The sequence below is a fragment of the Lithobates pipiens genome, unplaced genomic scaffold (genome assembly GCF_037356315.1).
Source record: "Lithobates pipiens isolate NorthernLeopardFrog02 unplaced genomic scaffold, aLitPip1_a1.2 Scaffold_1, whole genome shotgun sequence".
In the NCBI taxonomy this organism is placed as follows: domain Eukaryota; kingdom Metazoa; phylum Chordata; class Amphibia; order Anura; family Ranidae; genus Lithobates; species Lithobates pipiens.
The window spans coordinates 191,429,473-191,449,404 of record NW_027507685.1 but is presented as its reverse complement, the minus strand read 5'-3'; the positions used below and the strand labels follow the sequence as shown (position 1 = coordinate 191,449,404).

The 19,932-nt window shown below is 40.5% G+C and overlaps 1 protein-coding gene across 13 annotated transcripts in view; it reads left to right on the top strand.

Annotated features, from left to right (window-relative positions):
* Positions 1–19,932, top strand: part of HUWE1 (HECT, UBA and WWE domain containing E3 ubiquitin protein ligase 1) — a 226,822-nt gene that overhangs the window by 136,622 nt on the left and 70,268 nt on the right. For 12 of the 13 annotated variants that reach the window (XM_077479218.1, XM_077479208.1, XM_077479201.1 and 9 more), the window contains 18 exons: positions 460–655; positions 1,005–1,172; positions 2,524–2,672; positions 6,055–6,121; positions 6,777–6,994; positions 7,076–7,287; positions 8,469–8,651; positions 8,752–8,924; positions 10,078–10,223; positions 10,309–10,366; positions 11,156–11,251; positions 12,391–12,521; positions 12,618–12,786; positions 12,876–13,104; positions 13,509–13,687; positions 13,801–13,890; positions 14,997–15,151; positions 19,102–19,147. In XM_077479218.1, the coding sequence (XP_077335344.1) occupies positions 460–655; positions 1,005–1,172; positions 2,524–2,672; positions 6,055–6,121; positions 6,777–6,994; positions 7,076–7,287; positions 8,469–8,651; positions 8,752–8,924; positions 10,078–10,223; positions 10,309–10,366; positions 11,156–11,251; positions 12,391–12,521; positions 12,618–12,786; positions 12,876–13,104; positions 13,509–13,687; positions 13,801–13,890; positions 14,997–15,151; positions 19,102–19,147 (2,665 nt within the window). The remainder of the gene's footprint in view (positions 1–459; positions 656–1,004; positions 1,173–2,523; positions 2,673–6,054; positions 6,122–6,776; positions 6,995–7,075; positions 7,288–8,468; positions 8,652–8,751; positions 8,925–10,077; positions 10,224–10,308; positions 10,367–11,155; positions 11,252–12,390; positions 12,522–12,617; positions 12,787–12,875; positions 13,105–13,508; positions 13,688–13,800; positions 13,891–14,996; positions 15,152–19,101; positions 19,148–19,932) is intronic. The other variant, XM_077479124.1, reaches the window with a different exon arrangement.

Sequence of the window (19,932 nt, the reverse complement as noted above, 5' to 3'; positions counted from 1 at the left end):
CATACATACATACATACATACACTTATTTTTATTTTTTTGCCCCACTATTCTGGTACAACTGTTTAACAAAAAATTATATTGTAGGCTGAATTTACATGCTTTTATGTGGGTCATTTATGTCCTGCTATGGTCATCACTAGGCCTTTTACCACATGGTAACACATCAGCACAGGTATTAACTTTTCCAGCTAATTAGCCTCTCTCGCATGTGAATTTGCACCATTAAAAATAATGACTTACCTGTGTAGATGTGTTGACATGTGAATGAGCCTCTAGGAACGCATTTGTTTTCTGAGGTGTACTACTAAGGAAATTATGAAATCCAGGCTGCTAGCATTTTTACAAAAGGTCAATAGTCGCCATATTTCACTCAGGGCATATTTCTGCTGCTTGCCTTTCTTTAGTACATTACATTGAGTAAAGGGTAAATGTAAATGAATTGCTTTAATTTTTTTAAGGTGGTTCGGTCTGCAGCTACCAGTGGTGCTGGTAGCACTACCTCAGGTGTAGTGTCTGGAAGCTTGGGGTCCCGAGAGATTAACTACATTCTCAGAGTTCTGGGTCCTGCAGCCTGTCGAAACCCAGACATCTTTACTGAGGTTGCAAACAACTGCATTCGGATAGCTCTTCCTGCTCCACGTGGTTCGGGAACTGGTGAGTACTTTCAGAAATACATACATAATTTTTTTTCTTTTTATGTTATGTTCTTGCTCATTGGAGCTCATGGTAGCCCATAAATGCAAGAGACCTATACTTTTGACTTTGTTCTCTGAACTCTGCAGGAATTTATTTTTTATTTTATTTATTTTTTTACAGTGAGTGCCAAATACTCAGTTAAACCTTTGGATCGCTTTATCTACCATTGCAACATAATATATATCTTTTTTTTTTTTTTTTTTGCTTTTCAGTAGTTTTCATTTTATTCAAATGTTTTAAATCTATATTCTAAATATTTTTTTAGTACTAAATGCACTTAATTTTTTTTATTTTTGTTTTTTTTCAGCCTCTGATGACGAGTTTGAGAACCTTCGTATTAAAGGTCCTAATGCAGTTCAGTTGGTGAAGACCACACCTGTTAAACCCTCTACTCTTCCTGTCATCTCGGATACTATAAAGGAGGTTATTTATGACATGTTAAATGCACTAGCAGCTTACCACGCACCAGAAGAAGGTACAGTTTCAGTTTTATCAGCCCCTTTTTTCTAATCCTATGCGTTTTTGTTATTGCGGTTTGGCAACATTTTGTTGGCAGTCCTCAACTGTCTACATTGGGATTTTTCAACCAGGGTGCCATGAAGATTCCTCAGGGCTGCCACGGCCACATCCTGGTCTGGGTGCTACTCTGTTCGCTCCTATGTGAAGGGAGCGAACACAGCCCGTATGGCTCTCTCCTCCTGCTTTGCCAGCAATTGTACACATAACTGCCGGGAGAAAGCTGTGCGGCCCCCCGCAGCCTACAGCCAATGACATTGGTGGTTAGAGTGATATTAAAGTAGTTTGTTATAAAAAAAAATTACCTGCCCTGTGCAGTGGTTTTACGCAGAGCAGCTTGGATCCTCCTCTTCTTAGATCTCTCATTGGCACTCCTGGCCCCTCCCCCTGATGAGTGCCCCCACAGCAAGCAGCATGCTATGGGGCCAGCTGAGCTGCAGCAGCTGGAGGGAGAGTGCCAGATGGCCGAGGGACTGATGCAAGTCGCTGGATCGATATAGGGCTGCTGCACACAGAAGTTTTTTTTTTATTTTTTTTTTTTTTTTTTTTTTCTTAATGCATAGAATGCATCAAAATAAAAAAAATCTGCCTTTACAACCACGTTAAGGAAGTTTTGGGTGAAAATACAGCTTTTTGTTTTGCTGTTAATAGTACACCTAGCTGCAAGGAGGAGGAGAGTCGTACGTGCTGTACTCTCTCATCGCAGAGTCTAACTGCACGGGAGTTGGGCACAGCTTACATTTGTGCTAGGAGGGGTGTTTTTGGGGGTGATTTAGAAGGCTTGTGTGGGGGATGGTTGTGTTAGGAGGGGGCATTTGGGGGAGTTGGTGCTAGGAGTGGGAATCTGGGAGCAGGGGGGTTTGTGATATTGGGGGGGTGGGAGTTATTCTAGGGGGGTGAATATGGTGGGGGATTTGTGCTAGAAGGGGGAATTTGGAGGAGTTGCAAATTAAGATCACTGATCTGTCTCATAGTACATTTCAGGGCTTGTTCACACCAGATGCAGTGCGTTTTACGGTACAGCACGAATGTGCTATCTTTTGCAGTCGCATGCGGGTGCCATTATTTCTTAATGGCACCACCACGCATCTAGCAAATGCATGTACGTTTGCGCCCATTCAAAAATAGGACGGCGTGAACACACACAAAAAATGCATGCTCGGATGCTCCTGGTGTGATTGAATCCTCAGACTGGTGTGCCCCAGAATTGTGCACATGGTGCCTTGACTGAAAAAGTTTACCACTGGTCTACATCACCATAGCGCTGTCATCTCAACATGGTTTATAGAATACTTGTTTTACTCTTGTAGTGGCTGAAAAAACAGAACCAAAACCAGTGGCTATGAACCAGGAGGTCAGTCAGATCCTTCAAGATATGGGTGACGAAGTTTTTCAGCAGTACAGAGACCTCACCAGACAAGGCAGTGACTTTGATTCTCAGGGTGGCTTTGCCATAAATGTAAGTATCTGAGCTCTTGCATTGCATATCTTGTATCAAATATCAGAATACAAAACATATACAGTATATATAAAAACTATGGGAAAAAAAACAGCACTTAAATTTGTCAGTTGATGGAAGGCGCTCCAGTGCAACCAAGTTAGAAAACGAAATTCATACAGAGAATTTTATTCAAATATTATTATTATTATTCAGGATTTATATAGCGCCAACAGTTTGCGCAGTGCTTGACCACTTCAGCCCTGGAAGATTTGGCTGCTCAATGACCAGGCTATTTTTTGCGGTTCGGGACTGCATCGCTTTAACTGACAATTGTGCGGTCGTGCGACGCTGTACCTAAACAAGATTGATGTGTTTTGTTTTTTTTCCACCACAAATTGAGCTTTGTTTTGGAGGTATTTGACCGCCTCTGCGGTTTTTATTTTTTGTGCTATAAACAAAAGAAGAGTGACAATTTTTAAAAAAGAAAACACTATTTTGTACTTTTTGCTATACTAAATATCCTCAATTTTTTATTCAAAAAACACATTTTTTACTCAATTTAGGCAAATTATGTATTCTTCCACATGTTTTTGGTAAAGAAAATCGCAATAAGGTGTATATTGATTGGTTTGCACAAAAGTTATAGCATCTACAAAATAGGGGATAGATTTATGGCATTTTTATTTATTTTTATTTTTTACTAGTAATGGCAGTGATCTGCGATTTGTATCGGGACTCTCATATTGCGGCAGAAAAACTGGACACTTGCCAAATTTTTGGGAACATTGACAATTATGCAGCGATCAATGCTATAAAAATCTACTGATTACTGTATAAATTTCACTGGCAGATGAGGGGTTAACACAAGTGGTCGATCAAGGGGTTAACTTTGTTCCCTAGGGGTGTTCTAACTGTAGGGGGGATGGGACTGTCTAGGAGGAGGGAGATCTGTGTTCATACATAGTATGAACACATAATCTGTCTTTTCTCTCCTGAAAGATGTTTACATACACAGATCCTGGTTCTCGCTCTGTCACGAGCGATTGCGGGAGCCCTCCGGTCGTCATGCCTGCCAGGCACTCTCATCAGCTCCAGGCACCTCTAGTGGCCAAAAGATGAAGCAATTAAAGGTAACGTCGTTTCACTCAGCCGTGCCATTCTGCCGCAGTAAAACTGCGGCGGCTGGTCGGCAATCGGTTAAAGTGTGTGTTAACCTAAAAGAAAAAAAAATAATACTGTTCCGTTAAAGCATGTTATACAGCACAGTCCTTGTGCTGTGTAATATGGCCCCCTGTATCGCCTGAAATACCTGGCTGATCCTGCCTGGCTATACCCTCCTCTATGTAAACTGACCACAGTTTATCATGGCTGCCGAGCCCTGACACCATGGTCAGTTTACATGCATCTGTCATCCGCATCTCTCCTCTCTTCTCTGTTTGTCCTCTCACTAGCGCCGCTCTGCACCTCTCCCCGCTGCTACAAAACTATCTGATCTTTCTATCAGTTCCTCTGTTGGATAAAAACCTGTATCCTAGTTCCTATCCTATCCTAGTAGAAATCTGCTTTATTTTTATATATATATATATATATATATTATAAAGCACAGACACTAGGACACGGGTTTTTATCAAACAGAGGGGATAATGGAAAGATCACATCGAATAGTGGCTTAACAACCGCTTTTAAGTACAAAAATTCATTGATGGATCTATCCATCTATCTATATCTATATCTATCATATATAGCTATAATCTCAAATTCATATATAAAAAGTGGTTAAGTACATCTATACAGAAGAATATTCATGTGTCATAACAGACGGGTGCTGTGAACAATCCTCCAATTCCACCAATGTGTGTTAACATCATTGCCAGAACTGGCCTCTCGCTAAATGAGTAACCTCCAGGTTATAAGAGGTTAATCAGATTTTCACTCCTCATGAAATCCACAGCATCATTCTAACTCCCTAATCAGCAGCTCTCTCTCCAGTACCTCAGGGATCCAGCACTCCCCCACTGTTATCCGGCTCCAGTCACTTAGAGAACATGTGCTGGGTGAGCGCCCCTGTCAGGGTCTGGGTATTTTGTAGACACTATAACTTTTGTACAAAACCAATTTTTTTTCTCTTTTACCAAAATATATATATCTCTTATATATATATATATATATATATATATATATATATATATATATATATATATATATATATATATATATATATATATATATATATATATTTGGGGGATATTATAGCAAAAAGTAATAAAATTGGGTGTTTTTTTCATAATTATCACTTTTTGTTAAAAGCGCACAAAAAAAACGCAGAGACGATCAAATACCAAAAAAAGTCAATTTTGTTTGGGTACAACATCACATAACCGCGCAATTGCCAGTTAAAGCGGCGCAGTGCCGAATTGCAAAAAGTGCACTGGTCAGGAAGAGGGTAAATTCTTCCGGGACGGAAGTGATTAAAGTGTCACTAAGCCCACATTGAGGACATCTGCCTGTATATGTAGTAAAGCATGCTTGTTATACTCTGTGTGAACCTAAGGCATGGGTGCTCAACCTGTGCCCCTCCAGCTGTTGTGGAACTACACGTCCCATGAGGCATTGCAAGGCTGACAGTTACAAGCCTGACTCCCACAGGAAGAGGAATGATGGGACTTGTAGTTTGGCTACAGCTGGAGGGCCACAGGTTGAGCACACATGACCTAAGGGGTCAATCATGCGCATTGTGTTAGAAAGGATGTTTGATCCTATCTTTGATCTTCCTCTTCCACTTTCCCCAATCCATCTCCTGATAAGACAGCCTTTGGAGTCACTCTAGCAATACACACCAAACTGAGCATGTGCAGAGTTTTTTTTTTCCTTTGGAGAGTGCATGTGATCGGCTTAGGGCTAATCGGCACTGTCCAGACAGAGGGTCAGGGATCCTGCAGCCTCATAGGACAGTCAAAGTAGAATTTATGACAAAAAACATCATACAAACGTGATATGATTGTATTTTTTTTTTTTTTTTATGTTTATACATAATAAAACCTTTATTTTAGATAAATTGATGGTGATTCCTTTCTGAGAAATGTAGTGCCTAAAAAGTCCCAGCTTTTTGTTTGTGTGCTGACATTTTTTGTCTACTGTCCATTCACCTGAAGGGCGGCAGCATGACCCATATAGACATGAATATCAAATCCTTTGTATCCTGTGATTATGCTCCAAGGAAAGGATTTTACAGCCAAACCAAAAAGCCCTTTATTTTTTTCAGTCAAGATTGAATCTTTTTATAGATAAAGCATCTTGCTATGCACTAGATTATCGTTGTCTAATACATTTTGGTTTCTTACTTGGGGAAATGGTCCTTTTTTGTGTGCAATTTTTTTCAACCAACTTTTTCTTTTTTCAGGCACGGGTTTTCACCGCTGATAGTTCGTCTACTGAGACACCACAGTCTGGAACACCTCAAGGTGAAGGTAGCTTATTCGTGACTGTTTTTCCCCCTCTAATACAACGTAAGCATCCATTGCTAGACGGACATTTGATGAAGCATAAGGTGCAGGAAAGGCAGAGAGATGGGGAAGAGTTCAGCATAGGGTGACATAGCCATGACACAGGAACATCAAATGCAATCTTTTGCAAGCCTGTTTTACCACTTCGGATAACTAAAGAAAAACGGCAGCCCTAAGGGTTCCTAGCGTCTTTATATCAAGACACTAAGCTGATGCAATGCATCATGCTGGAGTTATTACCTCTATAGCCTAAAGGAGAAATATACTCTATTAGCCAGGCTAAATCATCAGTCCTGAAATGAAGAACAGCAGTGTGTGTGGTAATGGGAAGGAAGCAGAAATTAGTAAATCCCAGCAGAAGAAAACTATTAAATTATTGTGATAGCTAATGGCATTTTATTTGTCTTGGCACTGATCCTAAATCACCCTTTTTTAATGTTTTCACATCTTTACAGGGTTACTTAATAACTTTTATACTCCAACCAATTAGTCTCTGTGATATAGGTATATACATTGGCTAATTTGAGCATCAACATTGATTTCTAATTAGTGGATCCTAATATTTATTAAGTCTTGATTATTTTTTTTTAACCAGTCATAAATGTTTGTGTCCTGGCAGCTCTTACACCGGAAGAGAATCGTGAAGGTGGAAAGAAGGACAAGGATGGAGATCGCAGTTCAGAAGAGGCAAAGCAGAAGGCTAAAGGCAGCAAGCCTTTACTGCCCACTTCTACAATTCTTCGACTGTTGGCTGAGCTGGTCAGATCTTATGTGGGTATTGCCACACTTATCGCTAACTACAACTATACTGCAGGACAGTCTGAGCTTATCAAAGAGGTAAAAATTGTGCACCACAATTTTTTTTCCATTTTCTTATTCTGTCATGTTTTATTAATTTGCACTCTTATTAAATGGCAGGATTGTAGTGTATTGGCTTTTGTCTTGGATCATCTCCTGCCACATACTCAGAATGCTGAAGACAAGGACACTCCAGCTTTAGCACGCCTCTTTCTGGCTAGCCTGGCAGCAGCAGGCAGTGGCACAGATGCTCAAGTGGCCCTTGTTAATGAAGTGAAAGCTGCTCTTGGTCGTGCGCTAGCTATGGCTGAGAGTACAGAAAAACATGCCAGGTAAGGTTCTCCAGAATAAGTACTCTAACTTTTGAGTCTGCTGTTATGTCCTGGTTGATGTTTTGGACTTCTATATGGACAGTTAAAGTGAAACTTTAGTCAGAAAATTAAAACTGAGTTCCAACCATTTCTTCAAGTTCCTTGCAGCACAAGGCCCAACTGTAGAACAGTGCGTAATGGCAGGCATTTTTTTTTTTTTTTAAATTCATTCCTTATTTTTCATTATATCCTGGCCAATTGCACCTGGTGACTTCATCATTGGGAGATTCGCTAGGGTTCCTCGGATATCTGCATCTATCCCAGGAGTATTTGAACTGCACTTGACTTCCTTCCATATTCTGAATTGATTGTTAGGTTGTCATAACAACCGATCGGAACTTCCACCTCCGCGATTGTTATGGCAATCTATAAGCAACACAGTGCGCCACACTGTGTCCTTACTGTGCAGGTGTGAGATTGCCAGCTGCATGGAATCCCAGAAGCATGTAGGAGCGGGCTTCAGATGCCCACACTAATAATGATCGTTGCCGGTTTGCTGGGATCCTGTGATTAAATATATTTGTAAGTAAGAAGAAGAAATACACTTGTGCAACTAAAGAGAATCACTGGGGTGCTTTTTGGCAAAAATTTGCAAGGAGACTGGAGCTCCGCTTTAAGTCCTACTAGATCACTTCAGGCTGGCCTTTTTTGAAGGTATAGCTATGTGTCTATACTGTTTAAAATCCAGCAATACACGGTTTTGCTCTGCACATGCTCAGTTGCTCTCCGTTTTTAGGTGCTGCTGAGTTTGTGGAGGCGTATCTGCCTTAAAGTGTAATTAAACCCACTTATCCTTTACAGCCAAGGAAGCGGCTTCCGTCTGCGGTTGCCATGGTGCTGCACATGTGATCAGTTATGACATCAGCCGTTTGATGGTTTGACGGATTGGTTGAGGGCACAAGCAAATGTTGATAGCAATCTCGGCATTTTAGGAATGTAACTTTTTTTGAAACTGTTAAATGGATGGGTTTCGTTCCTGAATTACAGCTGAAGGGGCTCTGGGCTTCTGCAAAATGGCAGCCTCCAGCAAAAAGAAACCAAAGCAATGCTTGAGGCAATTTACAGCACACACCCAGTTTGTTAGCATAATTATTCATGTGGAATGTATGTTCTTTAATATCTCCTTTTGTCATTTTGCTTAGGCTGCAGGCTGTGATGTGTATTATCAGCACCATCATGGAGTCTTGTCCATCCACCTCAAGCTTTTACAGCAGTGCAACTACCAAAACCCAGCACAATGGCATGAACAACATAATTCGCCTCTTTCTAAAGAAGGGTCTTGTCAGTGATTTGGCAAGGGTTCCTCACAGTCTAGATTTGTCCAGGTAAGCCAGCATTGTGCAGTCCAATTTATTAGTAGTGGGGGTTTTTTTGTTCTGTTTTTTGCTAATGTGATACATTTTGATAAACTGCTTTTCTTTTCAGCCCAAATATGGCAAATACTGTAAACGCAGCCCTGAAACCCCTGGAGACTCTGTCTCGCATTGTTAATCAGCCTAGCAGCCTGTTCGGAAGCAAGGGAGCCTCAGGAAAGAACAAATCTGAGCAAGACTCTCACGGGGCTGCTAGAGATCCTAATAGTAATCAGGCAGATACAGGTACACAGCTTGCATTAAATGTGGTTGTATTTTTTTAAACATTTTATTGGTAGATTTTACCATTCATAAGTTAAATGCCCTTTTACAAAATCTGTGAGACTAAGAAAGTTGATTCCTCAATAACAATATCTATTGTGCTCTGCTTTTTCCCTAATTTAAATTCTTTTTATTATTAACTACTTTTAAAGGGATGTGAAAAAACTGGACTTATGAGGCACTCATTGTAGGCAGCTACTAAAGGCTTGATCGTCTTTTAATCCTAGAAGTGTAAGGTTATTCATTTTCATAGCAGCCTAATTTGGCTTTGGGAGCTGACTTCTGTGGGTCTGCAGCACTACTTGCAGCAAACATGGTGCTTAAGCTGTGCCATTGTTAAGCATGCTGAGCAGCTCTAGCATTGCGGCATCCTTAAGCACCTAACCCAGCTGCTGACATCTTCGGATGGCTGGCTTTCGTGTCTTGATCTCCAGCAGGTACAATGTCACTCCTGCACGTGTGCGAGTTCAGTCAGATTCAGCATTGCTGTATTTGAACAGTGAGATGTGCATGCGTGACTCACTGTACAAGGACAGACAGGTAAGTAGCTTTAATGCAGAAGAGACTCTAGAGATTTCTTTAAAAGCAGGTTTCTTTTAAGTAGGCCCCTTGCACACGGACATGTCCGTCTACGAACTCTGCTTTGCTCAGCAGGGATCGATCCAATGTTCCCCGCTGAGTCAGCAGGTGACAAGTCCGTTTCTGCTCACTGTGCAGGGACGGACCTGTCAGAACTCCACTCTCCTCTGTGGGGGATTGGATGGAAATTGACCGCCTGTCTTTTTCATCTGATCAGACAGATGGAAAATAGGGGTTTCATCTGTCTGAATTCAGAGAATCAGATGTCGGCGGACATGTCACCGCTGACATCCGTCGCTCCATAGACCTGCACGGAGCGTCCTTTCAAGTCTGCATAAAAAAACTGACATGCGACCCTGAAAGGGGCCTTTGGCAGATTTGGCTTGTTAGGTCTTGTGATTTAATAGAATTTTGAATACAAGAGATGTGTGCATATAGACTACTGGGGCCACACTCAATGGAGACGGTCGTGTATTTCTAAATTTTTGTCTAACACTTGTTTTTCTTTCCATCAACGTAAAAACAATTTTTCTTCAAGGTGAAACTGGTGCTGAACCGCAGGAGGAGGACCCAGACATTGCCCAGGCAGAAGTGACAGATGGGGATATTATGGATGGTGAGGCAGAGACTGACACTGTGGTAATTGCAGGGCAACCCGAAGTTCTTAGCACTCAGGAGATGCAGGTGAGCAAATTCCCGAGCATGGGTACCAGCAGAGAGTTTGGTTAACATCGGTGCATTTCTATAACTTTCTATGATTTTAATTCAGGTGGAAACTGAACTAGAAGATCTTATTGATGAACTTCTGGAGAGAGATGGAGCTGCAGGTAAACTACCTGTGTTTTTCATACAAATGCCAATGTTCATTTATTAACTTGGTTATTACTTTGCAGCATGAATACTACGTTGCCGTTTGTCATTGCAATTTTCTCAGTTAAACTGGCTTTAAATGTTTTATTATATCTGTTATCTTTGAGGATACAGCACTATGGTATAACCTCTATGCCCCACCCAAAAAAGTAGTGTCTCAAGGAAAGTTGACCCCAATGTTTTTAGGTGATTGAATTACTGGGGTGCCTCAAATCTTCAGCGTTTTTTTTTTTTTATTTTTTTTTTTTAAATTGGTATTTTGTGCTATAGCTTCATAGAAAGGATGGGTGCCAAATTTTTTTCTGTTTAACTCTTATAATTTATAAATTGTCAGGTGCTGCCCTAAGACAGCAGTTTGTTGCCCTCTGTAAATATTAGCTGAACAGGTTTAATAATGTAGAAAGACTCACCCAAGCTCTGCTGCATGTTTATAGGATAATGAGCTGAATAATGGTGTTCAGGCCATTGTGTCCCATACATCCAAATTGCAAAAAGAATGCTGGCAACTTGAGTTGCCGGCTTTCTTTTTCCAATTTTGAGCAGATTTAATGTTCGCTATTAACGGTCAAGTTCAGACCACGCTTTTTTTTTTCTAAGTAGAGAGAGCGGGTTGGAATGCAGCAAGTGTTTGATGCTGTCTCAATCCCAGTTGATTAGATTTCACTTTGCTTCCTTTCTTGCTGATGGCTAAAAAAAAGGAAATCTTTGTCAAATGTTTATTTGCTTTTTTTTTTCAAATGCTGTAGTAAGTCGCGTTGAAGATGAGTCGCAGGAAGATGTGCTGATGGATGAAGCTCCCACAAACTTGAGCCAGGCTTCCACACTCCAGGCGAATAGAGAAGGTTAGCAAAAACAGTACCTTAAAAATGTTTTATTTTGTAAGGCATTTATTTTTATCACAGCTTATCAGCTACAAACTGTTTGAATAATCAGTTGACTGTTATTAGCTTAAAGGAAGATGTTAAATTGCTGGAATATATTGGTTAAATAGTGTACTGTACTAAAGAGTAGTTACTAGCGTGTCTCTTTTTTTTTTTTTTGTCCAAAACAAATACTTCTTGCCCAGCATACATAAGAGGAGTACAATGTTCACACTTTGCTCTCACTAGTAACAGGAAATCGGCTCCAATATAATAGTAGAGTGAAGAGGGTCTCATCCTGCTTGTAGTTCATGATTGTCTGCCTGACATAAATCCCCGTCTACCTCTATAGTTTAGACACTTGCCATTACTGGTGGGGCACAGAATGCTAGAGCATGTAGACTTTGCCTGGCCAATACTCTGCAGCTACGACAATAAAAAAAAGCAGGCTTATTTTGCCTGTTCAGAAAAAACAAACTCCATTGTCCTATGACAATTATTGTGAAGAATTTATTTTCCAAGAAACACTATTTGGTCATGTAAATCCGACAGATGGTGACTTGATATTCAGAGTGTTCCCAAACATAACACCTTGTGGAAGTTCCCCACTCAACTATTGTAGTTGACCCTCAATACCATATAAGAGAGGTCAAATGAGCTTAAATGGTCTCCGTGACCTGAGGAACCATGAACCGACTCCAATCGTTCCCTCCTTGCTGTGCTCTGTACGTCCTAGGGTAAATCTTGTGGCAATCAGAGTAAACAAAAAAAAACAGGCTCCACGTAGCGTAAAATAGTTTTTACCCTTTATTAAAAGCCTTCAGGCAGGCACAGATTAAAAAGTGAATAGGTGGCAAACCTATCCTGTTTAGACATCTGTAATGGCCAATGCTATAAAACCATATGAACAGCTCAGAGGTGTTGGCGTGCATTCCACCTAGAGCTCTGTGCAAATCCCCATGCATCCTGGCTTGATGCATTTTGTCCTCATAAATGGCTCCATTTGAAGCATTTTTTGCCTGTGTTGCGGTGTGCTAGTTTTTTTTAATATTGCTTTTTTGATATAAAATAATGCACTTATCAAACTATTTTATTTTACTATCCAATTATCCCCGTAACAGACTCAATGAACATCCTAGACCCAGAAGATGAAGAGGAGCACACCCAAGAAGAGGACAGCAGTGGCAGTAATGAAGATGAAGATGACAGTCAGGAAGAGGAGGAGGAAGAAGAGGAGGATGAAGATGATCAGGTACATTTGACTTTTGATCTGTTATTGAACATAGATTTAGGATTTTTTTTTTTTTTTTGTCCTCATGTTGATAACTGAATGTTATTGGCTGTTTAGGATGATGAAGAGGGTGAGGAAGGAGATGAAGATGATGATGATGACTGTTCAGAGATGGAGCTGGATGAGGATTACCCTGACATGAATGCATCACCTCTTGTACGCTTTGAGAGATTTGACAGGGAAGATGATCTCATCATAGAGTTTGATAACATGTTCTCCAGTGCCAGTAAGATTTATTTTTTTCTAAACTCTGTTAACATTATTATGAATCTATGTCTTAGTAAACAGGCTCATGCTTTCCTTCTACTTTCCTAGCTGACATCCCTCCTTCACCTGGTAACATTCCTGCCACTCATCCTCTAATGGTACGTCATGCAGACCATGGATCTCTCACCATCGGCAGTGGAACTTCCACAAATCGCTTGGCCCAAGGCATTGGTAGAAGCCAACGTACCCTTCGACAGATTACCGCTAATGCTGGCCACACGATACATGTTCACTATCCTGGAAACCGACAGCCAAACCCTCCTTTAATATTGCAACGGTAAGAAGCATTATTCTATGGAAATTTGACCCATGTGTTTGAAATTTGAATTGTGTTGCCTATAATTGTAAGAAGGTTATATCTGTGTTTATGACTTTGGAAATAAGTCTTTAGCATATTATATTATTATGGGCTGTATACTGGCTTAGCAGGGAACACAGGAGCACAGGTTTCAGTGCAAATCTGGGACACTGTCTGCATGGGATTAGTGTGTACTCATGATGTCCTCCTACAGCTGAAACATTCATGGTAGGTTAATTAGCTGCTGACCGTGATGCTTCTAGAGAATGTGTGTGTTTGTTTTTATATAACTCTGATAAAGATATTCTTTTGCAAGGTTCTCTACTTTTTACATTGGTTAGATTGAGGTTTCAGGTTTGCTGATGCTTTTTTCTGAAATCCAGGTTGCTTGGCCCATCAGCGGCTGCAGACATCTTGCAGCTCAGCAGCAGTCTTCCCCTTCAGAGTCGTGGCCGGGCACGCCTACTTGTTGGCAATGATGACGTTCACATTATAGCTCGCTCTGATGATGAATTGCTGGATGACTTCTTCCATGACCAGAGTACAGCAACCAGCCAGGCAGGTTAGTGACTTCAGTATAGTAAAAAAAGAAGTGTCGAATGAAAGTAGCTGGACAGCATGTGGTGTGTATGACCTTTTATATTTCTTTTAAGTTAATGTTTTTCCCCCCTGCAGGCACTTTATCCAGTATTCCCACTGCACTCACACGGTGGACAGAAGAATGTAAAGTGTTGGATGCTGAGAGCATGCATGATTGTGTGTCAGGTAAGCAAATATTTCATCTTTGTATCTTTTAACTTTTTAGGATGATTTATTTTTCTAGTTCATGTGTGACTAACTGAATGGGTTAGTAAATAGGTTTTCTTGTACATCCTGTGGGGGCCACAAAAGTTAGATATATAGATAGATATATAGATATATAGATAGATATATCTATCTATCTATCTATCTATCTATCTATCTATCTATCTATCTCTCTATTTTTTTTTTTTATTATTGTACTTTGGCCCATAAGGCTGTAAGGAATCATCCTGGTGCACAACTTTGAAAATAGTTTTACGGCTGTGTTTTTTTGCTTAAGGAGGTTTGGTTTCTTCCTTCGATCTCAATCAGGACATTGTGTTACCATACTTTTGTCTTAGATGTGTGTGGGGGTGGGGTGGGGGGATTGCAAGGCTTTTCATACCTTGGATGAATCCAAGCATAGCTTTAGGGCACTTTCACACTGTGGACGGGCATCTAAGGGTCAGTCCAGGCAATTGGTGGATCCAGACTTCCGAGGTCAGGATGATGCAGTGAATGTACTGATCTTGGTGACATCAGCAAGGAGCGAACTTCAGACCACTCTCTGAAAATGGGTCACAGTAGTGCAAAATGAATTACACTCCCGTGACCCTTAGGAGAAGCCCAGCCAAATGAGCTCAGGCTGGACTTCTCCTTTTTAACTCTGAGCATTAAATATTTACCTAAATAGACACAAAGCATATAAAACCACTGTGCATCAAATTCCTTTGCAGAACCAGATATTCTAATAAGAAAAAGCAGTGGCGACATCACTGCTGCATATAGCTTGAGCCCAGTAGGCCCACCAGCTACATGCTACCTGCAAAAAAACACATAAGGGGATCAGATACAAGACTACTCAATCTGCACAAGGAAAGAGGGGTCACTAGAGAATGGTCTGTTATTTTGCGTGGCTCCCACACAGAGGCACCACTGTAGATCAGATCACTGCACACATCTGGAATACGTAAAGTATACCAACATTCAAGCAAGATTACGCATGCCTTTTATCTCGGAGTTGAGCTTTAAATTTGTTAAATTCTTTGACTCTAAATGCGCTAAAATTTTATGTCTGTCTTTCTTCCCAGTGGTTAAAGTTCCTATAATTAATCACCTGGAAGCTCTACGCGATGAAGAGCTTGAAGAGCGAAGGGAGAAAAGAAGGAAACAACTGGCGGAAGAGGAAGCAAAAATGGCTGATAAAGCCAAAGAGGAGAAAGAATCAAAGGAACCGAATGCACAGGTCTCTGTGCTGTACATTTTATATATACCTCAAAGGAAACCCGTCATTGGAAAAATTTAGGAGGTTGAGCATTACATCTAATAGCAGTTCCCAGGCTGTCATGCAGACCTGTGTTACTGAGAATAAGAATGCTAAAGTCTTGACTTCAATTATTGCATGCTTGTTGTGATCAAGAGACTGAAGGTATTGAATCAAGACTGTCAGGAAGCTAGGCATTTTCCTGAGAAGACTTTGGCAGTCCCCTTTAGTTTTCTAATGGCAGGTTTTCTTGTTTACGTACATGTAAACTTTGTTCAAATAAGCATTTGTCTAACTAGATTAAAAACAAAAAAATTTACATCCTGTAAAGAAAAGGCTTAATGCTCAGCTTTCACATGATAGCGAAGCTTGCTGAAGGAAAGTTCAGCATCTGACAATTCCAGGTATGTTGTATGCCTGGTTCCACTTGTGTTCTTTAAATGGTGAAGAGTTTGGCAGAATAAACCAAGGATCACATGGAGAACCGGACATCCAGCACTTCCTTAACCACTTAACAACCGCCCATTGCCGATTAACGGCTTCAGGGCGGTTGTTTAACTCTGAGAGGCCGTTAATTAACGGCCTCCCAGAATTCTGCTCTCGCGCGCCCCCTGGGGCACGCACACGAGAGCATCCGTGACCGCTGGGTCCAGTGGACCCGGCGAATCACGGTAAACAGCCGCTCATCGCGGCCGTTTACCACGTGATCGCTCCGTCAAATGACAGAGTGATCACTTGTAAACAAGCCGGCGTCATGTTATGACGCCGGTTCCTCCCTCCCCCTCTCTGTACCGATCGGTACAGCGGAGGGGGAAGAGATCGGTGTCAGCAGCGATGTGGGCTGCATCTGCAGTGCCCACATCGCTGCTCACCGAAAATTAACCCCTCGATTCCCTGCATTACTCTGCAATACCCTGCCATTACTCTGCATTACTCTGCAATACCCTGCCATTACTCTGCATTACTCTGCAATACACTGCCATTACTCTGCAATGCCCTGCAACACTCTGCAATGCCCTGCAACACTCTGCAATGCCCTGCAACACTCTGCAATGCCCTGCAACACTCTGCAATGCCCTGCAACACTCTGCAATGCCCTGCAACACTCTGCAATGCCCTGCAACACTCTGCAATGCCCTGCAACACTCTGCAATGCCCTGCAACACTCTGCAACGCCCGCCAATACCCTGCAACACCCGCCAATACCCTGCAATGCTCTGCAACGCAGTACTCTGCAACGCCATACTCTGAGATACCCAGCCATACTCTGAGATACCCAGCCATACTCTGAGATACCCAGCCATAGTCGGTGATACCCTGCAATGCCCAGCCATAGACATCTCCCCCCCCCCTCCCGCCGCCCTCCGCCCTCTGGTGCTTCTACCGAATCGCTAATACGATCAAAGCCAGAATCTTTTTTTTTTTTTTCAGGCTTCCCAGCTTAGAGGTGAGATGCGGGGTCTTATTGACCCCACATCTCACTGTAAAGAGGACCTGTCATGCCATATTCCTATTACAAGGGATGTTTACATTCCTTGTAATAGGAATAAAAGTGATCAAAAAAATTATTTTTGGGGAAAAAAATGTCAAACTAAAATAAATAAAGTAAAATGAACAATAAAAAAAAGTTTTTTTTTAAAGCGCCCCTGTCCCCATGTGCTCGCATGCAGAAGCGAACGCATACGTAAGTCCCGCCCACATATGAAAACGGTGTTCAAACCACACATGTGAGGTATCGCTGCGAACGTTAGAGCGAGAGCAATAATTCTAGCCCTAGACCTCCTCTGTAACTCAAAACATATAACCAGTAAAAAAAATGTAAATCGTCGCCTATGGGGATTTTTAAGTAGCGACGTTTGGCGCCATTCCACGAGCGTGTGCAATTTTGAAGAGTGACATATTAGGTATCTATTTACTCAGCGTAACTTCATCTTTCACATTATGCAAAAATTGGGCTAACTTTACTGTTTTTTTTTTTTTTTTTTTTTAAGCACAAAACTGTTTTTTTTCCAAAAAAAAGCATTCGAAAAATTACTGCGCAAATACCGTGCGAGATAAAAAGTTGCAAAGACCACCATTGTATTCTCCAGGGTGTTTGCTAAAAAAACATATATAATGTTTTGGAGTTCTATGTAAGTTTCTAGCAAATAAATGATGATTTTTACATGTAGGAGAGAAATGTCAGAATTGTCCTGGGTGCTCCAGAACACCTGATGGCGCTCCATGCATGTTGGGCCTCTGTATGTGGCCACACTGTGTAAAAGTCTCACACATGTGGTATCGCCATACTCGGGAGTAATAGCAGAATGTGTTTTGGGGTGTAATTTGTGGTATGCATATGCTGTGTGTGAGAAATAACCTGATAATATGACAATTTTGTGAAAAAAAAAAAGTAAAAAGAATCTTGATTTTGCAAAGAATTGTGGGAAAAAATGACAACTTCAAAAAACTCATCATGCCTCTTACTAAATACCTTGGAATGCCTTCTTTCCAAAAAGGGGTCATTTGGGGGGCATTTGTACTTTTCTGGCATGTTAGGGTCTCAAGAATTGAAATAGGCCGTCAGTACTTCAGGTGTGATCAATTTTCAGATATTGGCACCATAGCTTGTGGACTCTATAACTTTCACAAAGACCAAATAATATCCACCAATTTGTACTTATTTTTACCAAAGATATGTAGTGGTATAAATTTTGGCCAAAATTTATAAAGAAAAAATTACTAATCTGCTAAATTTTCTAACAGAAACAAAGAAAAATTCATTTTTTTACAGAATTTTCGGTATTTTTTCTTTTATAGCACAAAAAATAAAAAACCCAGCGGTGATTAAATACCACCAAAAGAAGGCTCTATTTGTGTGAAAAAAAGGACAAAAATTTCATATAGGTCCAGTGTTGCATGACTGAGTAATTGTCATTCAAAATGCGAGAGCACCGAAAGCTGAAAATTGGTCTGGTTATTAAGGGTGTTTAAGTGCCCAGTGGTCAAGTGGTTAAAGCAGTAATAAACCCAAAAACAGAAATATTATTGTCGCTCACCACTCCTTAGATGTGATGGCTGCATTTTATTCATTTTTTTCCCTTGGTGATCCATCCAGTAAGTCTGTTTTACTTTAACAAACCAAACTGTTCAGACAAAGTAGCAGTTAACTGGTTGATAAAATCATTTAACAGTGATGGTTGCTAACAAGCTGAAGATGACCTCTAGTTAACACTTTATAAGCAGTTGCAGCAGCAGTTTTTTTTTTCCCCCCCTTTTGGGATAAAGATTTTACATAAATAAATGCTCATCCTTATGGTCAGCATTTATTTATGTAAGATCTTTATCCCAAAAAGGGGAAAAGAAAACTTGCTACAACTGCTTATAAAGTGTTAACTAGAGGTCATCTTCAGCTTGTTGGTCAGATTCATCTAAATTTGCTAGTCCATCTTAACACTACCTTCTCTCCAGACTGACAAAACCGTTGTCCAAAGGCTTTACTACGTCATCCAGAATGGGAAATGTGTTTGTTGGCTGCATCACTGGGGTGAAGTAAAGGGGGGGGGGGGGAGGAAAACGAATGCAGCCAGCACATCTAAAGATTACCAATTAAACTGTTGTATACTAAAAGATCCCTTTGCAGGCTTATCGCTTTGGTAGTTTGTTAGCAGGATAGGTATAGATTACATTTTATAGAAATACCATATCTAATATGTTTTAAAATATTTTTTTAAAGCTGTGGAGGAGAGAAGACTGCAGATAAATAGGCAGGGTATAGCCTATGTGGGAGGATTTAATGCATCGTTTTATATCACCTGAGGCTAGCCATTTCCGTTGGTTTATTGTCACTTTAAAACCCAAGGAGATGTTTAAAATATGTGTTTTGTTCTTGGTGATGCTTTGGAGATTAATTTTTTTATATTTATCACTATTTTATTATTTTTTTTATTCAGGCTGTCAACACTAAAAGGAATGCTTCGTTTGAGCTGAGTCTTGCAGGTATTTTGTATAAAAGGTGTTTTGTTTCTAGCTATTTGTTTTTTTTTTTTACAGAGTACATATGAAGGCTCCTGGATGTTTCAGGTTGAGGTAGTAGATTGTATAGTTTTGGGGTCACACCCGATCTGGGAGATAACTATACAGTTTACTGTCTTTCCTGCAGCATCTCTTGACAACACTCCTCTGGATTACAAATAATTTTCTTTCTCCTAAGTGGCTATGATGTGAAATGTGATGCCTATATTGTACCATGATCCAAACCAGGAAGATTTGAATGAATTGCATAAAAGTATTAATGTGCTCCCTTCAGGGTGAGGTAGTAAGTTGTATTGTTTTAGGGGGCAGGGATATTTTGCTCCTATTTGGTGATAACTATACAGCTTACTGCCTTCCCAGAGGTGAAGTGTTTTACATTCAGTACATGTATATCACATACCAATGAAAAAAATAAATAAAAAAAATCAGCGCTTGCTATATAAATGTGATTATTCTGATTCATTTGAATGTCTTATATTTTACAAGTTGCCTATTTTGTCTTAATGTTAAGTTTGGTATGTTTCTAAAAATGTTCCCTTTTGTTTGCTGATGTAGTTAGACAGTGTTTTTGTCAGGTCTTGATGAAAAATCCTGTGTTGCCATTAAAAAGTAAACTTCCCTCCTAATGTTTGTACCTATAGGTAAGCCTGTAATAAGGCTTACTTATATGTACTGTAAATATCTCCTAAACTTGCACAGTTTAGGCGATATTTACTGTATACTATGCCAAGAACGTCCTCGGCGCCTGC